This window comes from Megalobrama amblycephala, linkage group LG3 (genome assembly GCF_018812025.1).
Source record: "Megalobrama amblycephala isolate DHTTF-2021 linkage group LG3, ASM1881202v1, whole genome shotgun sequence".
Lineage (NCBI taxonomy): Eukaryota > Metazoa > Chordata > Actinopteri > Cypriniformes > Xenocyprididae > Megalobrama > Megalobrama amblycephala.
Genome location: NC_063046.1, coordinates 16,908,621 through 16,927,560, shown reverse-complemented (window position 1 = coordinate 16,927,560; position 18,940 = coordinate 16,908,621). Strand labels below are relative to the sequence as shown.

Below are 18,940 nucleotides of genomic sequence, written 5' to 3'. Positions count from 1 at the left end.
AAAGAAGCAAAAGGAGGATATGGAAAGTCATCCAAGCAGTTTCCTCTCTCTCTTGCTCTGCTTTATATTACTCTAAACTGTGGCACCTGTAAAAGACAGCATTCCCACCTTGAGGCGATGAGCGATTGCCAGTTTGCGATACATTTCAACAATTGTCACGGTCCTGTGCGCAATTATGTTTAGTTTAATATTGGCACTGAACAGAAAAGCACAGGAAGACAAACATCCCAGTGAAATGTAGTTAAAGCACAGAATAAACTCCACGCCCGTTGAATCACTCCTCGGGCCATAACAAGGAGGTGTTTCTATGCATTCCACTCATTTGAATTCTGGCTAAGTAATTACATTTGATTTGAGGTCAAAGGTTATGATACCGACTGAAAAAATACAGCGCAGAGGAAGAAGTCAATTAAAAGCCTGTTAAACCTAATTATTGCATTTTAATACAGTCAGTTTTCCACAGCTTAAGATCATTATGGGCTTGGACAGCATCTCTTCCCTCATTAGAAAAATATGTTTGCCTTTTGAGGAGACGAGGCTCCGGTTTTCATGACAGAGGGATTGTGGAGAGAATGCTTATGTAAATAAACAAATTAGGATGTGCACAAACAGATGCACACACACATATAAAACTTGTAGTCTAATAAGCCAGGCTGCAGACTAGCAAAGTCAACACGTAGCTCCGATCAGAAACACCAGGGCTCCTAGCACTCAAGGTTGTCTTGGCACGCAGACAACATTACAACACATAAACAAGGCTACGGGTCCATATCAAGGCCCTGTAATTGTTATGAGCTGGGCTGAGAGAACTGCCTTGTTTTTACTGCATGCTTTTACTTCTGTTGTATGACCAAAGGCCCGGTGAGCAAATCTTTACAAGTCGTGCTGGAGTTGTATAATATAAGAGAATCTGACCATAGGGAAATAAATAAATAAATCTAGAATAAAATGACAAACACCAGATCCCGTATACAGAGCAGTAAAGTCCAAAAAGAACGTTTTTTTTACCAATGGGTTAGCCTCTCTCGCACCTGCAACACGGCAAAATGGGCAATGACAGTATTTGACATATCTCCGATTGTATTTCATGACCCTTTAAATGAAGTTAGCACTCTCCATTTGTAACGTCTGGCAGTATTCCCCGAGTTGCTGCTAATTCACACTCCTGGTGCTTGTCAATTGGTGCATTCAGAAATGAGAAAGCATGATTTCACTTGAATAGCATGGAAATAATTAAAAACAGCATTACACTGCATTCACCAGCAGACAGCTTGAGACTGACCTCATGTACACATGTACACAGATAGAGAGACTCATTGCTTGGAGATGGTACTGGGATGCCTGGTAACCGTAATCGATTTTCCTCGGCTTGCTAAAGAACTAGAAACTCGCACAATATGCAAGTACATCTATGTGGAATCCCACCCAAGAGATGCATTAAACCAGCAATGCAACTGTACTGAGTAACTCTATGCTCGCAATACCGCTGATGGATGGAAAAGGGAACGGAGGCTTTGAGTAATATGAGAGGGGGGAGAAAAAAGTTGGACAAAAGCACATTGTTGTTGTTACATTAATCTGGATACAAGAATGGGAATTTTCCTCCTCATTATGATCACACGCTGCTGGGCAAGCGGCTCCATTTTCTTCCCCCACCGTGCCCTGGCAGCTCGAAGCATCCCTGCTGAGGCGGCTTCCTCACCGTGATGAGTTTTTGACAGGCTTTACAGCCGTGCCAGGCTGAGCAGTGGCTGAGCAGAATGCTGGCAGTTTTTTGGCGGTTATTAATCTCCCCATCTCTCTGTCTCTCCATGCTTTTGAGATGGACCAGCCATCTCATAATTGTTAAGCAAACTTCTTAGAACAACAGTTTGTTTAAGCACATGTGGACTATGATTTGAAACTATAGGATGTTTCCCCAGATCTGGTAGAGCTCTGGAGGATCGTCTAGGGAATAAACATTATCTTCTGCAGGTGTAAACCCCACTCAGGCCGATATTATATAGTTATTAGAGCTCTGAGCTAAACACACAACCACAATTTCAGCATACATGTGTATCAAATTACCCATAACACTTTCAAGATGATTTAGCCATTGAAAGGAATGGCAAAAAGCTGGAGCCACTAATGGCAACAAAATGATGCTGAATCATCCTAATGAGCTCACATCAGTAAATTGCACTAAATACCAATATAAAAAAAGATCTAATGGCTAAGAATAATCACATTAAAAACCTCTTCAGACAAAATACATACAAGATATGAACCCTCTCAGTCGAAAAGACTGAAAAAGAGGGTTTTGTTCAGCATGTGAAACACAGAAGCACTGCTGCCATCTGCTGTCTGTTCAAAAAACAGTTTTGGCTTACCAGGGTACTAGGTACACAAAGCAAAATCCTGCATGGTCCTTTAAGAAAAGGACACATATAACATACAAAATGGCTAAATAATCATGCTTGATTAGCGTGATTTCACCTTCATTAATCTGTCATGCATCCACTCAGCGCAATTTAAAAAATAAAATTTTGCCATTGTTTACTCACTCTCATGTAGTCCCAAACCTTTAAGACTTTCTTCTGTGGTTGCAGTGGAACACAAAAGAAGATATTTTAAGATACATGAGGGTGAGTAAATGACGACAGAATTTTTATTTATGGGTCAAATTGCCCTTTAAGAAGAGAAAAAACTCTTGATTTGATTTGAATAAAAGAAAAAAAAAATTTATTTGGCATGGTATGATAGTAAAATAATGGTGTTCAATCAATAATTACCTTAGAGTGCTATGTAAATAAGATTTGACACAGTATTTTTGTCAGGGTTGTAAAGTCAAGTAATAAAGATAGCAGAGATAATCATTCCCACTCCTTTTTGAGTACTTAAATATTCCCCTCATTACACTTATTCACATGGACGTGGTAAAGGAGCAGATGTGGAGTCATCATATGACCGCATTGCCAGAAGACATCAGGAATGATATAAGCAGTGTTTCCAAAACCAATCCTCTCCTTCCGGCATTAACCGCTGTATCAAAACCACATACAAATCAAAGATTTAAAAGCAAATTTTATATTAGGCCTATATATACAGTACAGTCCAAAAGTTTGGAACCACTAAGATTTTTAATGTTTTCGTCTGCTCACCAAGGCTACATTTATTTAATTAAAAATACAGTGAAAAACAGTAATATTGTGAAATATTATTACAATTTAAAGTAACTGTGTACTATTTAAATATATTTGACAAAGTAATTTATTCCTGTGATGCAAAGCTGAATTTTCAGCATCGTTACTCCAGTCTTCAGTGTCACATGATCCTTCAGAAATCATTCTAATATGCTGATTTGCTGCTCAAGAAACATTTATGATTATTTTCAATGTTGAAAACAGTTGTGTACTTTTTTTTTCAGGATTCCTTGATGAATAGAAAGTTCAAAAGAACAGCATTTATCTGAAATACAAAACCTCTGTAGCATTATACACTACCGTTCAAAAGTTTGGGGTCAGTAAGAATTTTTATTTTTATTTTTTTTTAAAGAAATTAAAGAAATTAATACTTTTATTCAGCAAGGATGCATTAAATCAATCAAAAGTGGCAGTAAAGACATTTATAATGTTACAAAAGATTAGAGTTCAGATAAACACTGTTCTTTTGAACTTTCTATTCATCAAATAATCCTGAAAAAAAATATTGTACACAAATATTTTGTACAATTGTACACATTAAATGTTTCTTGAGCAGCAGATCAGCACATTAGAATGATTTCTGAAGGATCATGTGACACTGAAGACTGGAGTAATGATGCTGAAAATTCAGCTTTGCCATCACAGGAATAAATTACTTTGTGAAATATATTCAAATAGAAAAAATTTTAAATTGTAATAATATTTCACAATATTACTGTTTTTACTGTATTTTTAATTAAATAAATGTAGCCTTGGTGAGCAGACGAAACTTCTTTTAAAAACATTAAAAATCTTAATGGTTCCAAACTTTTGGACTGTACTGTATATAATGAAAAAAAATTGTTAATTGCTCAATTACTCTATATCCAGTACAGAAACATTCAGTCAAAACAGGATGTCTTTTAGGGTATAATTTCCTGTGGTGTGCAACAGAGCACTGAAGAATTAATTATTTCTATCAAACAGATTTGAACTACAGACTAATTGTGGGGGGAAAAAACAGCACATATATTTAAGTGATTAGATTAGAGCAATGGTTGTCAAACAGGGGGCCGGGCCTACTAGGGGGCCTCAACAAACTTCTAGTGGGGCCCTAAAAAAAACAACAACAACAAAAAAAACACTAAAAATAAACTGAAATTTTGGGTTTGTTTGTTTTATTACAACAGATGTACATAAAATATTAGATTGGAGGGCAGGTGCCAAGTCTGCATTTTTGGGCTAATTTTCAGTTGTTGCTGTGGGTAAAAAAAAATTGATTTCCAACACCCCCAAAACTCCTGTACAGAAAAGAATTTGTCACATTGGGCTATTTTTGGGCTATATTTGACTGGCCATTGGGCTGCTTTTGTTGCATAGACCTGGCAACCCTCATTGTCTCGGACAAAGAAGGCCTTTCGAGTTAAAAAGGTGGAGAACTATTGCATGTCAGCTGTGTCTTATTAGAGCCCAGATTTACTGTGAAACTGGACCGACAGGTAGACACAGAAAAGACTACGAAGAGAGACTATGACAGATTTATGTCACAAAGCGGTGATGATTAATCAAAATTCCTTTAAGAGCAGAGAAATGCATTATCAAAACTAGGGGTGTAAATTAGACATTTCAGATATGATCTGATATCGATTTTCATAGCCAGCAATACAATATTTACTGATACCTCAAAAAATTATGATTCGATTCAGGGGTAAATTGATCGATTTCTTGATATTATGATATTCCGTGCCTATTTTACACAACCAGAAATGCAACCAAGGTATATATCATGAACATTTCTCAGAAAATTGCACATCATGCACCACAACTGGGACATTTAGTTTTTTAAATAATAAAGAAAATTAAATAATAGGAAAAAACGAAGTCACACACATGAGATCAGTAATCTGAAGACAGCTTGACAACATAACAGCAAGAAAGACTTTGAGGTTGCTTAGATTAAAAAGTTACAAAAGTTATTCAGTCAAGAACGGAGTGTTTTCTTTGTCTTTTGTTGTTTGATTAACATTAAATACACAGGCAGCAGCAGGTTTATTAGGCTCCTGTCACTTTAAGAGCTAATGTGCAGATCCACTATACTAAAACAATTGACTGTTGACATTCACTTTAAGACATAACCGACTGTGTTTATGAGTATACTTGCCAAGATGGACATTTTGACATAATTTTGTCTGTATTTATCCATTTCAGTATTTGCGCTCCATCTGAGAGGCGGCTCTCTGTGCGCGCGCTTCGAATGCGTGCGCAATATGCACATGGAAAACTTCTCACACAGTGTGGGAGTAAAGAAGTTAGTTCTTTTTCGCGTCTTCTTGCGCTTGAATGCGTTAAAGGCGCTCTAAGCGATTTGACGCGTTTTTAGGCCCAATTTTTTTTTTTTGTCACATACCGCAAACATCTCCTCACTATGCGCTAGCTGCCTGTCCCCTGAACACACTGTAAAAAAACGCGGTCTCTGTAGTCGCCACAAGCTCCGAAAACTGTAATAAAAACAAACTGGTGCAGCCTGGACCACTTAACATAATAAACATGCTCCAGCCAATAACCGAAAAGCAGCGTCAATACGCAAGCTACTTACATTTTAAATGCGCGTTCATGACTGTTTCAGGAAGCACGGAGGGGAGGGCCAGGAGGAGTAGGAGGGAGGGTCTAGCTAGCCTCTGTTTTGTTTGACAACACTTCGAACGTCAACAGGAAGTTACTCCGCTCAGAATCGCTTAGAGCGCCTTTAACTGGCAAGGCTCAAAACACAGGCAACTGATACATTTTCATGAGGATTCAGCACTAGCCCGATTGGGACAGTTGAGAGTCTTTCACGCTAGCCCTGGACCATCATGCAGTCCTTATTGTCGAGCCCTTATAGGAGAGTTTAAACGCGAATGAATTCTTTGACGGCAATGCACAGACATTGCGCGTGAGTGTCGAAATAAAGATGCCTTAAAGGATTAGTCCACTTTTAAAAACACTTTTCCTGATAAATTTACTCACCCCCATGTCATCCAAGATGGATTTCAATGGCTACCAACAGATTGAAAGTCCAAATGTCAGTTTCAGTGCAGCTTCAAGGGCTTTAAATGATACCAGATGAGTAATAAGGGTCCTATCTAGCGAAACGATCGGTCATTTAAAAAAAAAAAAATACAACTGTATATGCTTTATAAACAAAATATCACCTTGAACGTACTTTCCGCTTCCGCATTCTTCATAACGCTTACGCTGAATGTTCTACGCCTTCCCTATTCTACTTACGGAACGAACGCGGCGCCAGTTTCGTTTTTTTCCGTAACTTGAATAGGGAAGGCGTAGGACATTGAGCGTAAGCGTTATGAAGAATGCGGAAGCGGAAAGTACATTCAAGGCGATATTTTGTTTATAAAGCATAAACGGTTGTATTTTTTTTCGGAAATGACCGATCGATTCGCTAGATAAGACCATTATTCATCGTCTGGTATCGTTTAAAGCCCTTGAAGCTGCACTGAAACTGTAATTTTGACCTTCAACCTGTTGGTAGCCATTGAAATCCACTGTAAGGAGAATAATCTTGGAATGTTTTCCTCAAAAACCTTCATTTCTTTTCTACTGACGAAAGAAAGACATGAACATCTTGGATGACATGGGGGTGAGTAAATTTATCAGGAAAAGTGTTTTTAAAAGTGGACTAATCCTTTAAAAATATATATAGGTATCGATATTTTATGCATTGCATCGATACATCATATCGTTAGTCATTGATCTATGTATCAATGTATTGTTACACCCCTAATTCAAAACCTTATTCTATCCTGCAGTTATAGTTTATATCTTCTACTGCAATAAAATTTGTTTTTAATGGGAAGTCTGTTGAAAGGGCACTTAAAGAAACTGTATTCTTGTATCCCCCTCACAGCTCAAACATGTTGCCCGTTTTCTCAGGGCATGATTTTACACTTGAGGTAGATTATTTGATAGTCATCTGCAAGCCCACAACTCAAGCATATCTATGTACTCACGAGTGAATCTGATCAGCACAGGAATCTAGTGTATAATTGATAACAGTCTTTTTTCCTCTGTATGCAAGGTAGACTTAATTAATACCAGTAGAGAGGAGATTCTTTCTGGACAAGTCTGACATATTTATCACGGGACGTCCTGGTAAGGCACTCTGGCGTTCGTCACAGACGGTGTCTAAACACTAACCTGCCAGATGTGTTAGGATCTTTTTTCTGAGGCAGCAGTTCCCATCAACGGGCAGAAGCAATTACTAGAGGTTATCACAGGTCATCAACTGCAGAGCAGCAAAGATTTGGATTTCCTTCCTCTAAACTCCTTTTTCTCCATCGACATATAAAGATTCTTGAATCATATGCAAAGAAAATACATTTCTACATCCTAAGAGGTTAAAAGAGTGAACTCTTTATCAGTGTTGATGGCTTTGGAAATTGCATTTACCATATGTCACATCTGTCTATCTGTTGCCATCCCAGAATGCATTGCCACTTCATGCAGTAACATGATCTAAATACAATCCAGATGTACTCCACCAATTGGTCTAATTCCTTCAAGCCTCGATATTTCACATTACATATATTAATCATCTGAGGCATGTCACAGATTTCTGCACTGATAACAACATCCCTCCCTTCAAACGCCGGCTGACTCATTCCAATCAAACCAGTGGGGCGGTTATCAAAACAATGCTGCAAAAAGGGAGGGAGACAGACAGACGTTTCCCAAGCTGTTGCGCTCAAGTGACAAAACATTAAGTGCTTCCACCTTTAGTTTATGAAACTGTGGTTTCTGTTATCCGATTCAAAGAACCAATCACCAGCTTTGGAGGTCAATTCAGAGCGTTTTGTTTTAAATAAACACTAAGAAAGGTCATACAAAAATATTCTATTACCATCTTCACAAGAACACATGAAGCACACCCTTGAAGGTACATCTGATAAGAGCTTCAAATTATATTATTCTGTACAAGACAACAGGTGTGGACCCGTCAAGGTAGATTTTCAGCATTGGCTTGCCAAAATAATCTGTTACTGTTGGATAGTAACATTTCCAGATACAAAAATGTTTGGGTTTTCAACACAATAACTTTCAACTTGATTCAACCTGCGTTTTTATCTTCCCTGGCAAAATCTGAAGACAATGTCAGTGCAGTTCATGAAGAGCCCTTCTCTTGTCCTCAGGCTGAAAGCCTCTCTCCAGGGTCCTGAAGCATAGGCTCTAGGCCGAGAGCTGGTCCAGGGCAAGAGGCCAAACATATCAGCAAGCCAGTACCCTCCCAGTATGGCCCCACGATCAGTCCTCCTCTGAGGAAAGCTGGGCCCCATCATCATGCACCTCTCTGTAGGCTGCCAGTGGGCCTCCTTCTGGGTTGTAACTCTCCATCCTGATACTCAGACCATCTGCCAGCTTCTGGGCAGCTTGTTTGGCCTGCAACTCCTGAAATGAACAGTATACACAATTGCATGAATGTACTACTTCCTGAATACATAATGAGGCAGGAACACACACACACAAAAAAGTGGCAAATGTGTATAGGTTTTATACTCTCAGCTGGGAAAATTTAAAGGTGCCCTAGAACCAGTTTTTACAAGATGTAATATAAGTCTAAGGTGTCCCCTGAATGTGTCTGTAAAGTTTCAGCTCAAAATACCCCATAGATTTTTTTAAATAAATTTTTTTAACTGCCTATTTTGGGGCATCATTAACTATGCACCGATTCAGCACGCAGCCCCTTTAAATCGCCCTTTAAGTAATACAGTGCATTTACAAAGTTCACACAGCTAATATAACCCTCAAATGGATCTTTACAAGATGTTTGTCATGCATACTTTATGCATGCGTCGGATCATGTGAGTATAGTATTTATTTGGATGTTTACTTTTGATTCTGAATGAGTTTGATGGTGCTCCGTGGCTAAAGCTAACATTACACACTGTTGGAGAGATTTATAAAGAATGAAGTTGTGTTTATGCATTATACAGACTGCAAGTGTTTAAAAATGAAAATAGCGACGGCTCTCTTGTCTCCGTGCATACAGTAAGAAACAATGGTAACTTTAACCACATTTAACAGTACATTAGCAACATGCTAACGAAACATTTAGAAAGACAATTCACAAATATCACTAAAAATATCATGTAATCATGGATCATGTCAGTTATTATCGCTCCATCTGCCATTTTTCGCTATTGTCCTTGCTTGCTTACCTAGTCTGATGATTCAGCTGTGCACATCCAGACGTTAATACTGGCTGCCCTTGTGTAATGCCTTGAACATGAGCTGGCATATGCAAATATTGGGGTCATACATATTAATGACCCCGACTGTTACATAACAGTCGGTGTTATGTTGAGATTCGCCTGTTTTTCGGAGGTCTTTTAAACAAATGAGATTTACATAAGAAGGAGGAAGCAATTGAGTATGAAACTCAATGTATGTCTTTTCCATGTACTGAACTCTTGTTATTCAACTATGCCAAGGTAAATTCAATTTTTGATTCTAGGGCACCTTTAAGTAGTACTTGAGGCATCAGAGGCTTTGAAATGTCATTCATCACTTTGATCAGTCAAATGATCTCACTTTATCTTGGTCTACTATGAGTAAGACATCTTTAACCTACCAGGTTCCTTCTGGTCTGCTCTTGCAGAAGGGTAGTTGACTCCTCTAATGACAGCAGCTGAGCAGGACTGTAGTGCAGGGGTGGAAGCTTAGCAGAAGTAATGTCATCCAGGTGTTTTCGGTCTTGTCGTCTTCTGGCCTCTGCAGATAGTGGCGTGGTGCTGCCAGAGGCCTGACTAGGTGATGAGGACTCCGATTTTTCTGTTAACCTAAAGAAAGCACAGACACTTATACAAAGTAACTTACAGAGTATTTAAACTATGGATTTTGAAAGTTAACGTATTTTGTGGGACTTGAACCCATGATGACTTGGCTGTTGCCAGCACCATGCAAGGGCAAGTGACCCTGAGAACTGAAGCTATATAAGTGTTCAATGTTAAATGTCCATAAAATCATATTCCTCACATTCTAGATGAGTAATCTTAATTAAATGTTAGTGTGAACACAAGATTGACTAAAAATACAAAGACAAACACATTGTTTCTGTGGATTAATTTGCACAAATTCATTGTTCACCACAAAACTCGTAAAGTGCGCAAATAAAGTAAAAATTTCATTACACCTGGACAACTATAACAAATTATCCCCCGGTTTCACAGGTGAGGCTTAAGCCTAGTCCCAGACTAAAATGCATAATTGAGCTGTTTTAACTGAAAGCAACTTGCACTAACAGATCTTAAAATGTCAGTGCCATTGTTTTGTCTAAAGATGCACAACAGTAGCCAGCGCCGATAGCCTGGTGGTTAGTGCGCCAACATACGGCGCGAATGCATATCAAACCCGAGTTTGATTCCCGTCTCGAGGTCCTTTGCTGATCCTGCCCCCCTCTCTCTTTGCCCAATGCTTTCCTGTCTGCTCTCTACTGTCCTCTCCAAATAAAGGCACAAAAAGCCCATAAATATTATATATATATATATATATATATATATATATATATATATATACACACACATTTATATATATATAATACAACAATTTTTTCTAAGGCATGTTAATAAAAGCAACTTAAATGCCCTAATCTTGGCTTAATCTAAACCCTGTCTGTGAAACCGGGCCTATAATAAAACTTAAGTTGTAAAGGAAATATGAAGTATGTTAATATAGTACTCAATTTCAGCTTATTTTTTAAAGAAAATGCAAAGCCATGCAAGGACAGTGTAGTTCCACTCACTGGTTTGGTTTGAATCTGGGCTTCCTCACACTTTTCTCTGTCTTCTCCAGGACTTCTATGTAACGTTGTTTCGTCTGATAGTGTTTATCCAGAAAGGGTTTACTAGGAGGCAGCGTTTTGACAGTGCTTTGGTTGGAGCCGTTGTTGCTTTCAGCAAGTGTTACTCGTCCAAATGCCTCCACAAGCTCTGTGTCTTTCATCAGTGAGGCTGGTGCATTCCCATCGGCTGTTTCTAGTGTTTCAACACATCCCGGCCGGGATGTCAAAGACTCCTCTTGGCCAAACAGACCACCATTTTCCTGTATGTTAGCTGCATCGATGTTAATATTGGCTTCGTTTCCATCATGGGATGGAATAATCATGTCCAAATTTGAGTCTAAATGCTTATCTGTGCTTCGCTTGGCAAGGGCTTGCTGATATTTAGCCTGAAACTCTGTCCGGACAGATCTTAAACTTGCTTGTTTTCTCTCCTCCTCCTCCAGATGTCCAAGTGCAAGGCGTACTTTCACCACAAAGTCAGCAATCTTCTTTCCCTTATCTGGGAGGCTCAGAATAAATCTCCTGAAGAGATAATAAAAGTAAAATTCATACTTAATAATTAACAGGAAAATAAGTGTTAATTTTGCTAAATTCATTAATTACTTAATTCAACAAATTAATGTGTATTACATATGAAGAGGTGTTTTTGCTTTGAATTATAAATTGTCCCAACTATTGTGTGTAGCAGTGTGCACTGCCACTCATAGGATGCACGGATCTCTGTTATTAACATGACTAATAAGAAGGTTCCTGTGGGGGCTCCAGTGGATCTGGAATGATCTAGAATATTTAACCAGTATAGTATTCTAGCCAGTAACCTTAAAGCTTAATTTAGTTATACACACACACACACACACACACATACATTATATATATATATATATATATATATATATATATATATATATATATATATATATATATATATATATATATATATATATATATATATTATGATTATATATTCAGGGTAAAATGGTAGAGGTCATCACTTACTTATTTGACAGTAACTTTTCTTGTCGTGAGAGTATCTCAAGAAGCTCATCTTTACTCTTGCTTCTCAGATCACCCAATTCCCCCTGGCGCGCTGTCCACGATACAGACATGATCAGATCTGTGAAGAATAAATAAACCAGTACACTGACAAATTCACTCCATAAAGATTCATTACTGATGATACGCAGCGATAGAGATGCACTTATACCGCCATGTGTCAAAAATAAGCGAAAGCAATGAAGTAACCGACGATAATACCGCACCAGATATGTCACATTCATTACAAAATAAAAGACCTAAACCAAAACTAGCGTCTACAGTTGAACACAGTGACATTCTCAAAAATAAATAAATTAATAAAAACAATTAAGTTAATTGTTTCAAAAAATTATTCTGAATCTTAAAATGCTTAAATTAACACGTAAAGTTTGGTGTCCGTATTTCAATGTTAAAATGATCGTTTACATAATTAAATGGAAGACACAAAAGGCTGTATAAACTGCGGAATACACCCTTTAAAGGCTTTGAATGAAAAAGAAAGAAAGAAAGAAAGAAAGAAAGAAAGAAAGAAAGAAAGAAAGAAAGAAAGAAAGAAAGAAAGAAAGAAAGAAAGAAAGAAATGCTATTGCACTGGCGTCATCTGCTGGGCAAATTCATGTACTCCACTGTGAAGGTTCAAAATAACACTAAATTAAATTACTCTTGTTACAATAAATTACGTATTTAATTTTGTCATATATGACGGATATGACGTTTCTATGTCACTATATGTTGAATTGAGCAGGATTATAACAACCAATAAAAATAATATATATTTATAATTATAAAAAAATGTTAAAATCACGTAGATCAGAGCCCAGAGCTCATTAACAAAATATTAGTCTCTATTAAAATTCCTTTTGTGCTATTTTAAATATACCTTATCTCTAAAAATAAGATGTAGGCGTGAACACTTTTTTTTTTTTTTTTTAATTTATGTTTTTTTTTTTAAAGTAAAATAAATTGTTGGCTCTTTAACATCTTCATGTGACGTAATGACGTCCACTGAAATCACGAGGCATGTTCACTTGGAAACGAGCTGCTGTGTTTCGACACTGCGTTGTCGTAAATCTCGGGTCCGCCAGCCATCATAAGTTCAAGAGGTAACGCCTGGTTGAGCTTTTCGCTCCGGCGACAACAAAAGAGCGATCATGACGAGTGGGTATTGATTTTTTTTTATTAATCATGTTGACATTATATCAGGTTCTACTGTTACGAACGGAAGTACTTTATTGGAATCCCGGTTTTAGGAGCAGTACGATAGCAAGGCTAATAACTAACTAGCCAGCTAGCTTATTCTGTGTAAAGTCCACGAAATGAAGCCACAAGATTAAGCTTCCAAACCAGGCAGAACACTAATTATTATGTATACTACGACACGGAAAACTTCAAAAAGTTGAAAGATGTTTAACATTAGCGAACTTAAATTATATTGTTAATTATAATGCAACATTAATGCCACCCAACAAAATACAGCTAAAGTATTTTTTATCTTATAAGACAACATGTTTTATAAGACCAGGATGTTGTTTATTTTGTGATATCGTCGATAGTAGGTACTCGTTTTGTGCGGATGTTGTTGTTATGAAGGCTCTCTGGCGCCTTCAGTGCCACGTCGCCTCACTGCCGCACATCTATGTGTGAATACTCTGAGTCTGAACACAGATTTGCATGTTATACTGTACAGCATCAGCCTTCATCGTCTTCAAAATACACTTCCTGACACTGATTTGCCGATTGGAAATTTTTAAACAGACTGGCATCTTGTTAATTCATGTTCCATCCTGACTGCAATCTTTGTCTTTTCAAGGGAGTAAAGCATGAACAAGCCATTAAGAGTTTTGAAATCTCTTGTCCTGCAGGGGGAAATCAGCGTGAGCTTGCCCGTCAAAAGAATGCTAAAAAGCAAAATGAAACTACCAAAGGGAAGAGAAATGAAGATGGACTCTCTGCAGCTGCCCGTAAGCAAAGGTACCTAAAGAGAATAACAAATAGCTATTTTTAATTACAAAGTATGTAATTCTAAATGTGAATATGATTTTTTTTTTTTTTTCCCCCAGAGATGCTGAAATCATGCAGCAGAAGCAAAAAAAGGCAAATGAGAAAGGAGACCCTAAAGCCAAATAACCAGTGTATGGGGTTGTGACCGACATGGCATCCAAGATCTTTTTTCTTTTGTCAAGAGAGAGTATCTTTCATTGTCTAGATGTGGAGACTTTGATTCTTTAATGTTTCATCCCAAACTCCATAATGTGCTTGAAAGGGCATATCAACTATACAGTAATGATTTGTGTTCAGCTATGGAGGAGGAGAGAGTTTATGTTCAAATAATAAGAGCAAGCCCAAATAAATGGGAGTCTCAAAATGTCTGGACCGGACTTGTGATCTTGTATTTTTGTATAAAGTGCCCTTCTTAATAAAAATGTACATTTTTAATTCACACCTACCAATTAAACTGTTATCCCTATAATATGCATGTGTGTATTAGAATGTAATGTTTTTAACAATTCTCATTTTTTCCCTTATTTATACTGAATTAACTGTAGTGTTCAGATATGGTTTCAGAACTACAACCCATTAACCATATAATTGCTAAAGCAGTTACAACATGATTATTTACAGTATTCAAATTATGCAGTGCACTTTCCTAATTCGATTCAAATCAAGTAAAGAAATATTTGCAGTGTTAAAAAGAAGTAGTGAACTCTCAGTGCCAGCTTCTCTACTGCCATAAAAAGTATGTAAATAAGTACATTTTTACTCATTCATTCTCATTATGTTTTCTACTTGTCATTTGAAATGTAATTAATCTCTTAATATACTATTAGTTGGCTTTTACTTAATGCTCTATACTGTATGGTGTCCATAGGGTACCCTGTTTGTTAATGCATTAATCATGGCCCAGATTTAAAACACTTATGCCACCACTGTTAGTATATACATAATCATCTGTGGGCAGGAAAAAGAACAATATATGAGGGCTGTCACAAAAATATGCTGTGAACGTACAGAAAATGTCCCTACTTACTACTTGAAAGAATTACAGAATTAGGTGCCCAGTGCTCTGAGAAGCCACAAGTCCCTACACCCCCTAGTAGGTTCTTATTTTGAATAAGTAATTACTTCACGACCGCTTAAAAAAAGAATCAGCTAACTAAACAGAATCGGTTCTTTCGAACAGCTCGTGATCCCTGACGCACATCCTGGCGTTGCATATATTCAACAATAAAATAAAAGCTATTCGTACACATTTTCCTGTTTATTACTGTTTCAATTAAGTTTTAGTAATAAGGGTGTTGTAGCTGATTGTGTAGTTCAGTTATTTGCAGCAATCATAAAATAGAGTATGCATTTGTCTAACAATAAACAATGTGTGTTAATATAAGCAGGTTTAACATTTCTGCTATTAAACTTTTGGATGCATCAGTGAAATCTGATTCTTAGTAAATCACTCTGATTTATGAATCGTTCAGATCAGAAAAAGATCCGACTCACAAACAATTCGTTCACTAAAGCATCGCTTAAACTAGAGCCGTCTCATGAAAGATTGCATTTTTATACTGCCATAGTAAAACAAACGCCACATGCTGAACTGCTCTGGGACAGTTTTAGTATCTTTCATGATAACATGTCGTAAACAGAGATTGGACCAATCAGCTGTGAGCAAAGCGACATAATTCTGACGTAACTAAGTCCATTCTCATTGTAAGCGTAGTAGCAAAATGGCTTCACCGTATCTGGATAATCCTGTAGACATCGGAGCCCAAATTATACAAAGGGCTTTACGCAGAGAAAGAGTTATTAGAGATAAACAAAACCCCTTAGCATTCTCTGACGAGAACTTATACGAGAAATACAGATTCTCGGCGGAGGGAATGTTGTATCTTTGTCGGCTTCTTGAGCCCCATATTAAAAACCCGACGCGACGAAGCCACGCGACCACTGTCCCGCAAATGATTTGTATTGCTTTGCGTTTCTTTGCAGGTGGTACATACCTCTACGAAGTGGGAGATGCCGAGAAGCTCAGCAAGAACACAGTTTGCCGAACAATTCGTAGGGTAGTTATCGCACTCCAGAAGTATATAAACACTTTTCGTTGTGTTCCCGGGACATTTACCCACTGTGGCCATAAAAGAGGGCTTCTCCAGTATAGCTGGTAAGATAGATCAACACACTAACGCACCATCTAATTATAGATATTAGGAGTTGGTAAACAGATGCTGTGATCTTTTGAAAGGATTCCCTAGAGTTATTGGAGCAATAGATTGCACACACATCCCAATCTCGACTCCAATAAAAGAAATTGAGGCTAATTATCTCAACAGAAAGTCGACTCACAGCCTCAATGTTCAGGTAGGTATATTGCATTTGACTAATAAGCATCTGCTTTCTTTATATTATAAAACATGGGACTCACCTGCTGTATGTTCATTACAGATTACTTGTGACCATCAGTGTATGGTCACAAGCCTGGATGCCAGATGGCCTGGCTCAATGCACGACAACCAGATTTTCGAAAAGTCGTCGTTATGCCAGCGCTTTCAGGAAGGTATGGCAAAATGGGAACAGTAGACAATGACACTTTACATTGGACTTTTATTGTGACGCTTGTCTTTTTTTTTCTGTTCATTGACAGGGCTGTTTGATGGTCTGTTGGTGGGAGATGAGACTTACGCATGTCAGAGCTTTCTGATGACACCCTACCCTGACCCTGAGACAAAACCACAGCATGACTTTAACATGGCCCTCAATCAAACCAGGCTCAAGATTGACACCACTCTTGCCATTTTAAAGGCACGGTTTAACTGTCTTCGTGACCTGAGAGTGTCACCAGAGCGGGCATCTCAGATTGTGGGTGCTTGTGTTGTCCTTCACAACATAGCCACTATAAGGAAGGAGCGAGTGCCAAATGAATATGATCTCCCCCCTGATGATGTTGACCCTATTACTCTGGACCATCCAGCTGGCGAAGCTGTCAGAGATGCCATCACAACAGAATATTTCACTGAACATTCAATAAAAGAAAATTGACCATCCAAATTTGTACATATGGCTAAATTGGCTTTCATGTTGTTTGAGAGAAGAGTGTCATAATAGGCCGTAGTAATGCATTAACATTTGTTATTTAAATTATTTCCACTTGTTCTCATGTTGATGTTGAAAATGCAATTAAATGGAAAACCAATTACTGAAAATTAATTGATCTTACACATTATTATGCATTATTCTAAATCTTTGTATGAACCACTACACAGGTTGTGAATTCTCATAAATATGTAATGTAATCAATCACTCTGATATTATCAGTATGAATCCTGCTTCCGTTATAATTTTTATACAATTTTTTTAATATATGATTTCAAACAAAAAGTTTCTTAGTATTTTAAACTCTTAAAGCTTTATGTCAAAATTACATTTTTGAATCCCAGATTTTTAGTGCAGTCTCAAGTTTTGGACCTCAGTGTATAATTTTGTATCATGTATAATAAACGTATTGTTCTTATAAGAAGCTTTCTTTTTTCCCAACTTCATATGAAATCAACTCTTAATTCGAAAGACAGATACTCAGACTGTGACCGTTTGAGTTTATGCAAAATTTTATTTTGCATGTCAGACTGTGGAGACACTCTTTCAGACATATTTTTACATCCTCTTCAAACCTGGTCTACAAAATCAGGACGTTGACAGTGGCCTACCTCATTTACAGCTTACAAATACTGGTAGAAAAAAATAAAGTGCGTGAATGTACAATGTAAAACAACAGCAAAACAGTGTCAAAGTATGAAAGATCACAATCTACTTTACATTCAAAACACACAAGCTGAAAACAGTGGAATGTAACACATGATTAAACAACATCAAACATGTCATGGTTAATGTGGATTAAAAAGATTTTTCCAAGTGGAAGTCTATGATGGAAGTCTATAATAGCAAAGTTAGTGTTTGTGTCAAAGAGGGTGTGTTTGAAGTCTGGAACTGGACATTTTCAGTCTTCCTACTGGAATTGGAGCTCTTTATCTCGCTGTATTAGCCACATATGATTTCCTTGAGCATGCTGTACTGTGCATTTATAATCAAATTAATCTATGGTGTTTATCATTCTTTTCTCTCGCATTACCTCACTCTTTACCAAACGCCAACAATACTGTATTTTTATTGTATTGTACAGTATCATTGTCTTGTTCTGTCCATTTAGACTCCATCCACTACATTATATGCTGTACCACTAATGTGTATGGCAAGACACAATCTCATACTTGTGCTTTAAATGTCCATATAACTCTTCAAATTTACATTCAAAAAGTATTAAGAAACATTGTTTCTTTATGCTCATTCACGCTTGCTACATTTTATCTAAAAGCAAATATTATTTTTTTTGTAATTACTCCACATTTCATATTTCCATATACACCATACCATTATTTAACACCAGGCACTTTGCTAATATGAACACATTTGAATCACAGAATAGAAAACACTTATATACTAATTCCCAAAAAGGACTAAGAAATTAAAAAAAAAAAAAAAAAAAAAAAAAAAAAAAAAGGAATAAATAAAAATAACAGATTTCTAAAATGTTTAGAAAGTAACCAAGTTCTGCAACACTAATGAGCTCTCTGGTTTGAACTGCCTGGTGTTCAATGCTGGTATAATGACTATCTGCAGAGGATGGGCTATTGGTTTCATAGTCAGCTTTTAAAGGGTTAGTTCACTCAAAAATGAAATTTCTGTCATTAATTATTCACCCTCATGTTGTCCCAAACCCGTAAGTCCTTCGTTCATCTTCGGAACACAAATTAAGATATAAAGACATCGTTAAAATAGCCCATGTGACTACAGTGGTTCAACCTTAATGTTATGAAGCGACGAGAATACATTCTGTGCGCAAAAACAAAAAGAACAACTTCAC

The 18,940-nt window shown here is 37.2% G+C and overlaps 3 protein-coding genes across 3 annotated transcripts; 2 read left to right on the top strand and 1 right to left on the bottom strand.

Annotated features, from left to right (window-relative positions):
• Positions 1 to 7,994: 7,994 nt before the first annotated feature.
• On the bottom strand, positions 7,995 to 16,186 carry polr2m (RNA polymerase II subunit M). The gene is made up of 5 exons (XM_048184311.1): positions 16,026 to 16,186; positions 11,992 to 12,109; positions 10,957 to 11,517; positions 9,787 to 9,994; positions 7,995 to 8,603 (listed from the first exon to the last, which is right to left on the bottom strand). The coding sequence occupies exons 2-5, from the start codon at positions 12,099 to 12,101 to the stop codon at positions 8,460 to 8,462; spliced, it is 1,023 nt and encodes a 340-aa protein (XP_048040268.1). The 5' UTR covers positions 12,102 to 12,109; positions 16,026 to 16,186; the 3' UTR covers positions 7,995 to 8,459.
• On the top strand, positions 13,024 to 14,500 carry serf2b (small EDRK-rich factor 2b). Its single transcript, XM_048184312.1, has 3 exons — positions 13,024 to 13,188; positions 13,893 to 14,001; positions 14,091 to 14,500. The coding sequence occupies exons 1-3, from the start codon at positions 13,182 to 13,184 to the stop codon at positions 14,155 to 14,157; spliced, it is 183 nt and encodes a 60-aa protein (XP_048040269.1). The 5' UTR covers positions 13,024 to 13,181; the 3' UTR covers positions 14,158 to 14,500.
• harbi2 (harbinger transposase derived 2) lies at positions 14,650 to 18,576 on the top strand. The gene is given in 5 exon segments (XM_048184310.1): positions 14,650 to 16,121; positions 16,123 to 16,186; positions 16,268 to 16,383; positions 16,468 to 16,579; positions 16,667 to 18,576. Coding segments are annotated over 5 exon segments (1,056 nt in total). The 5' UTR covers positions 14,650 to 15,752; the 3' UTR covers positions 17,062 to 18,576.
• Positions 18,577 to 18,940: the final 364 nt, after the last annotated feature.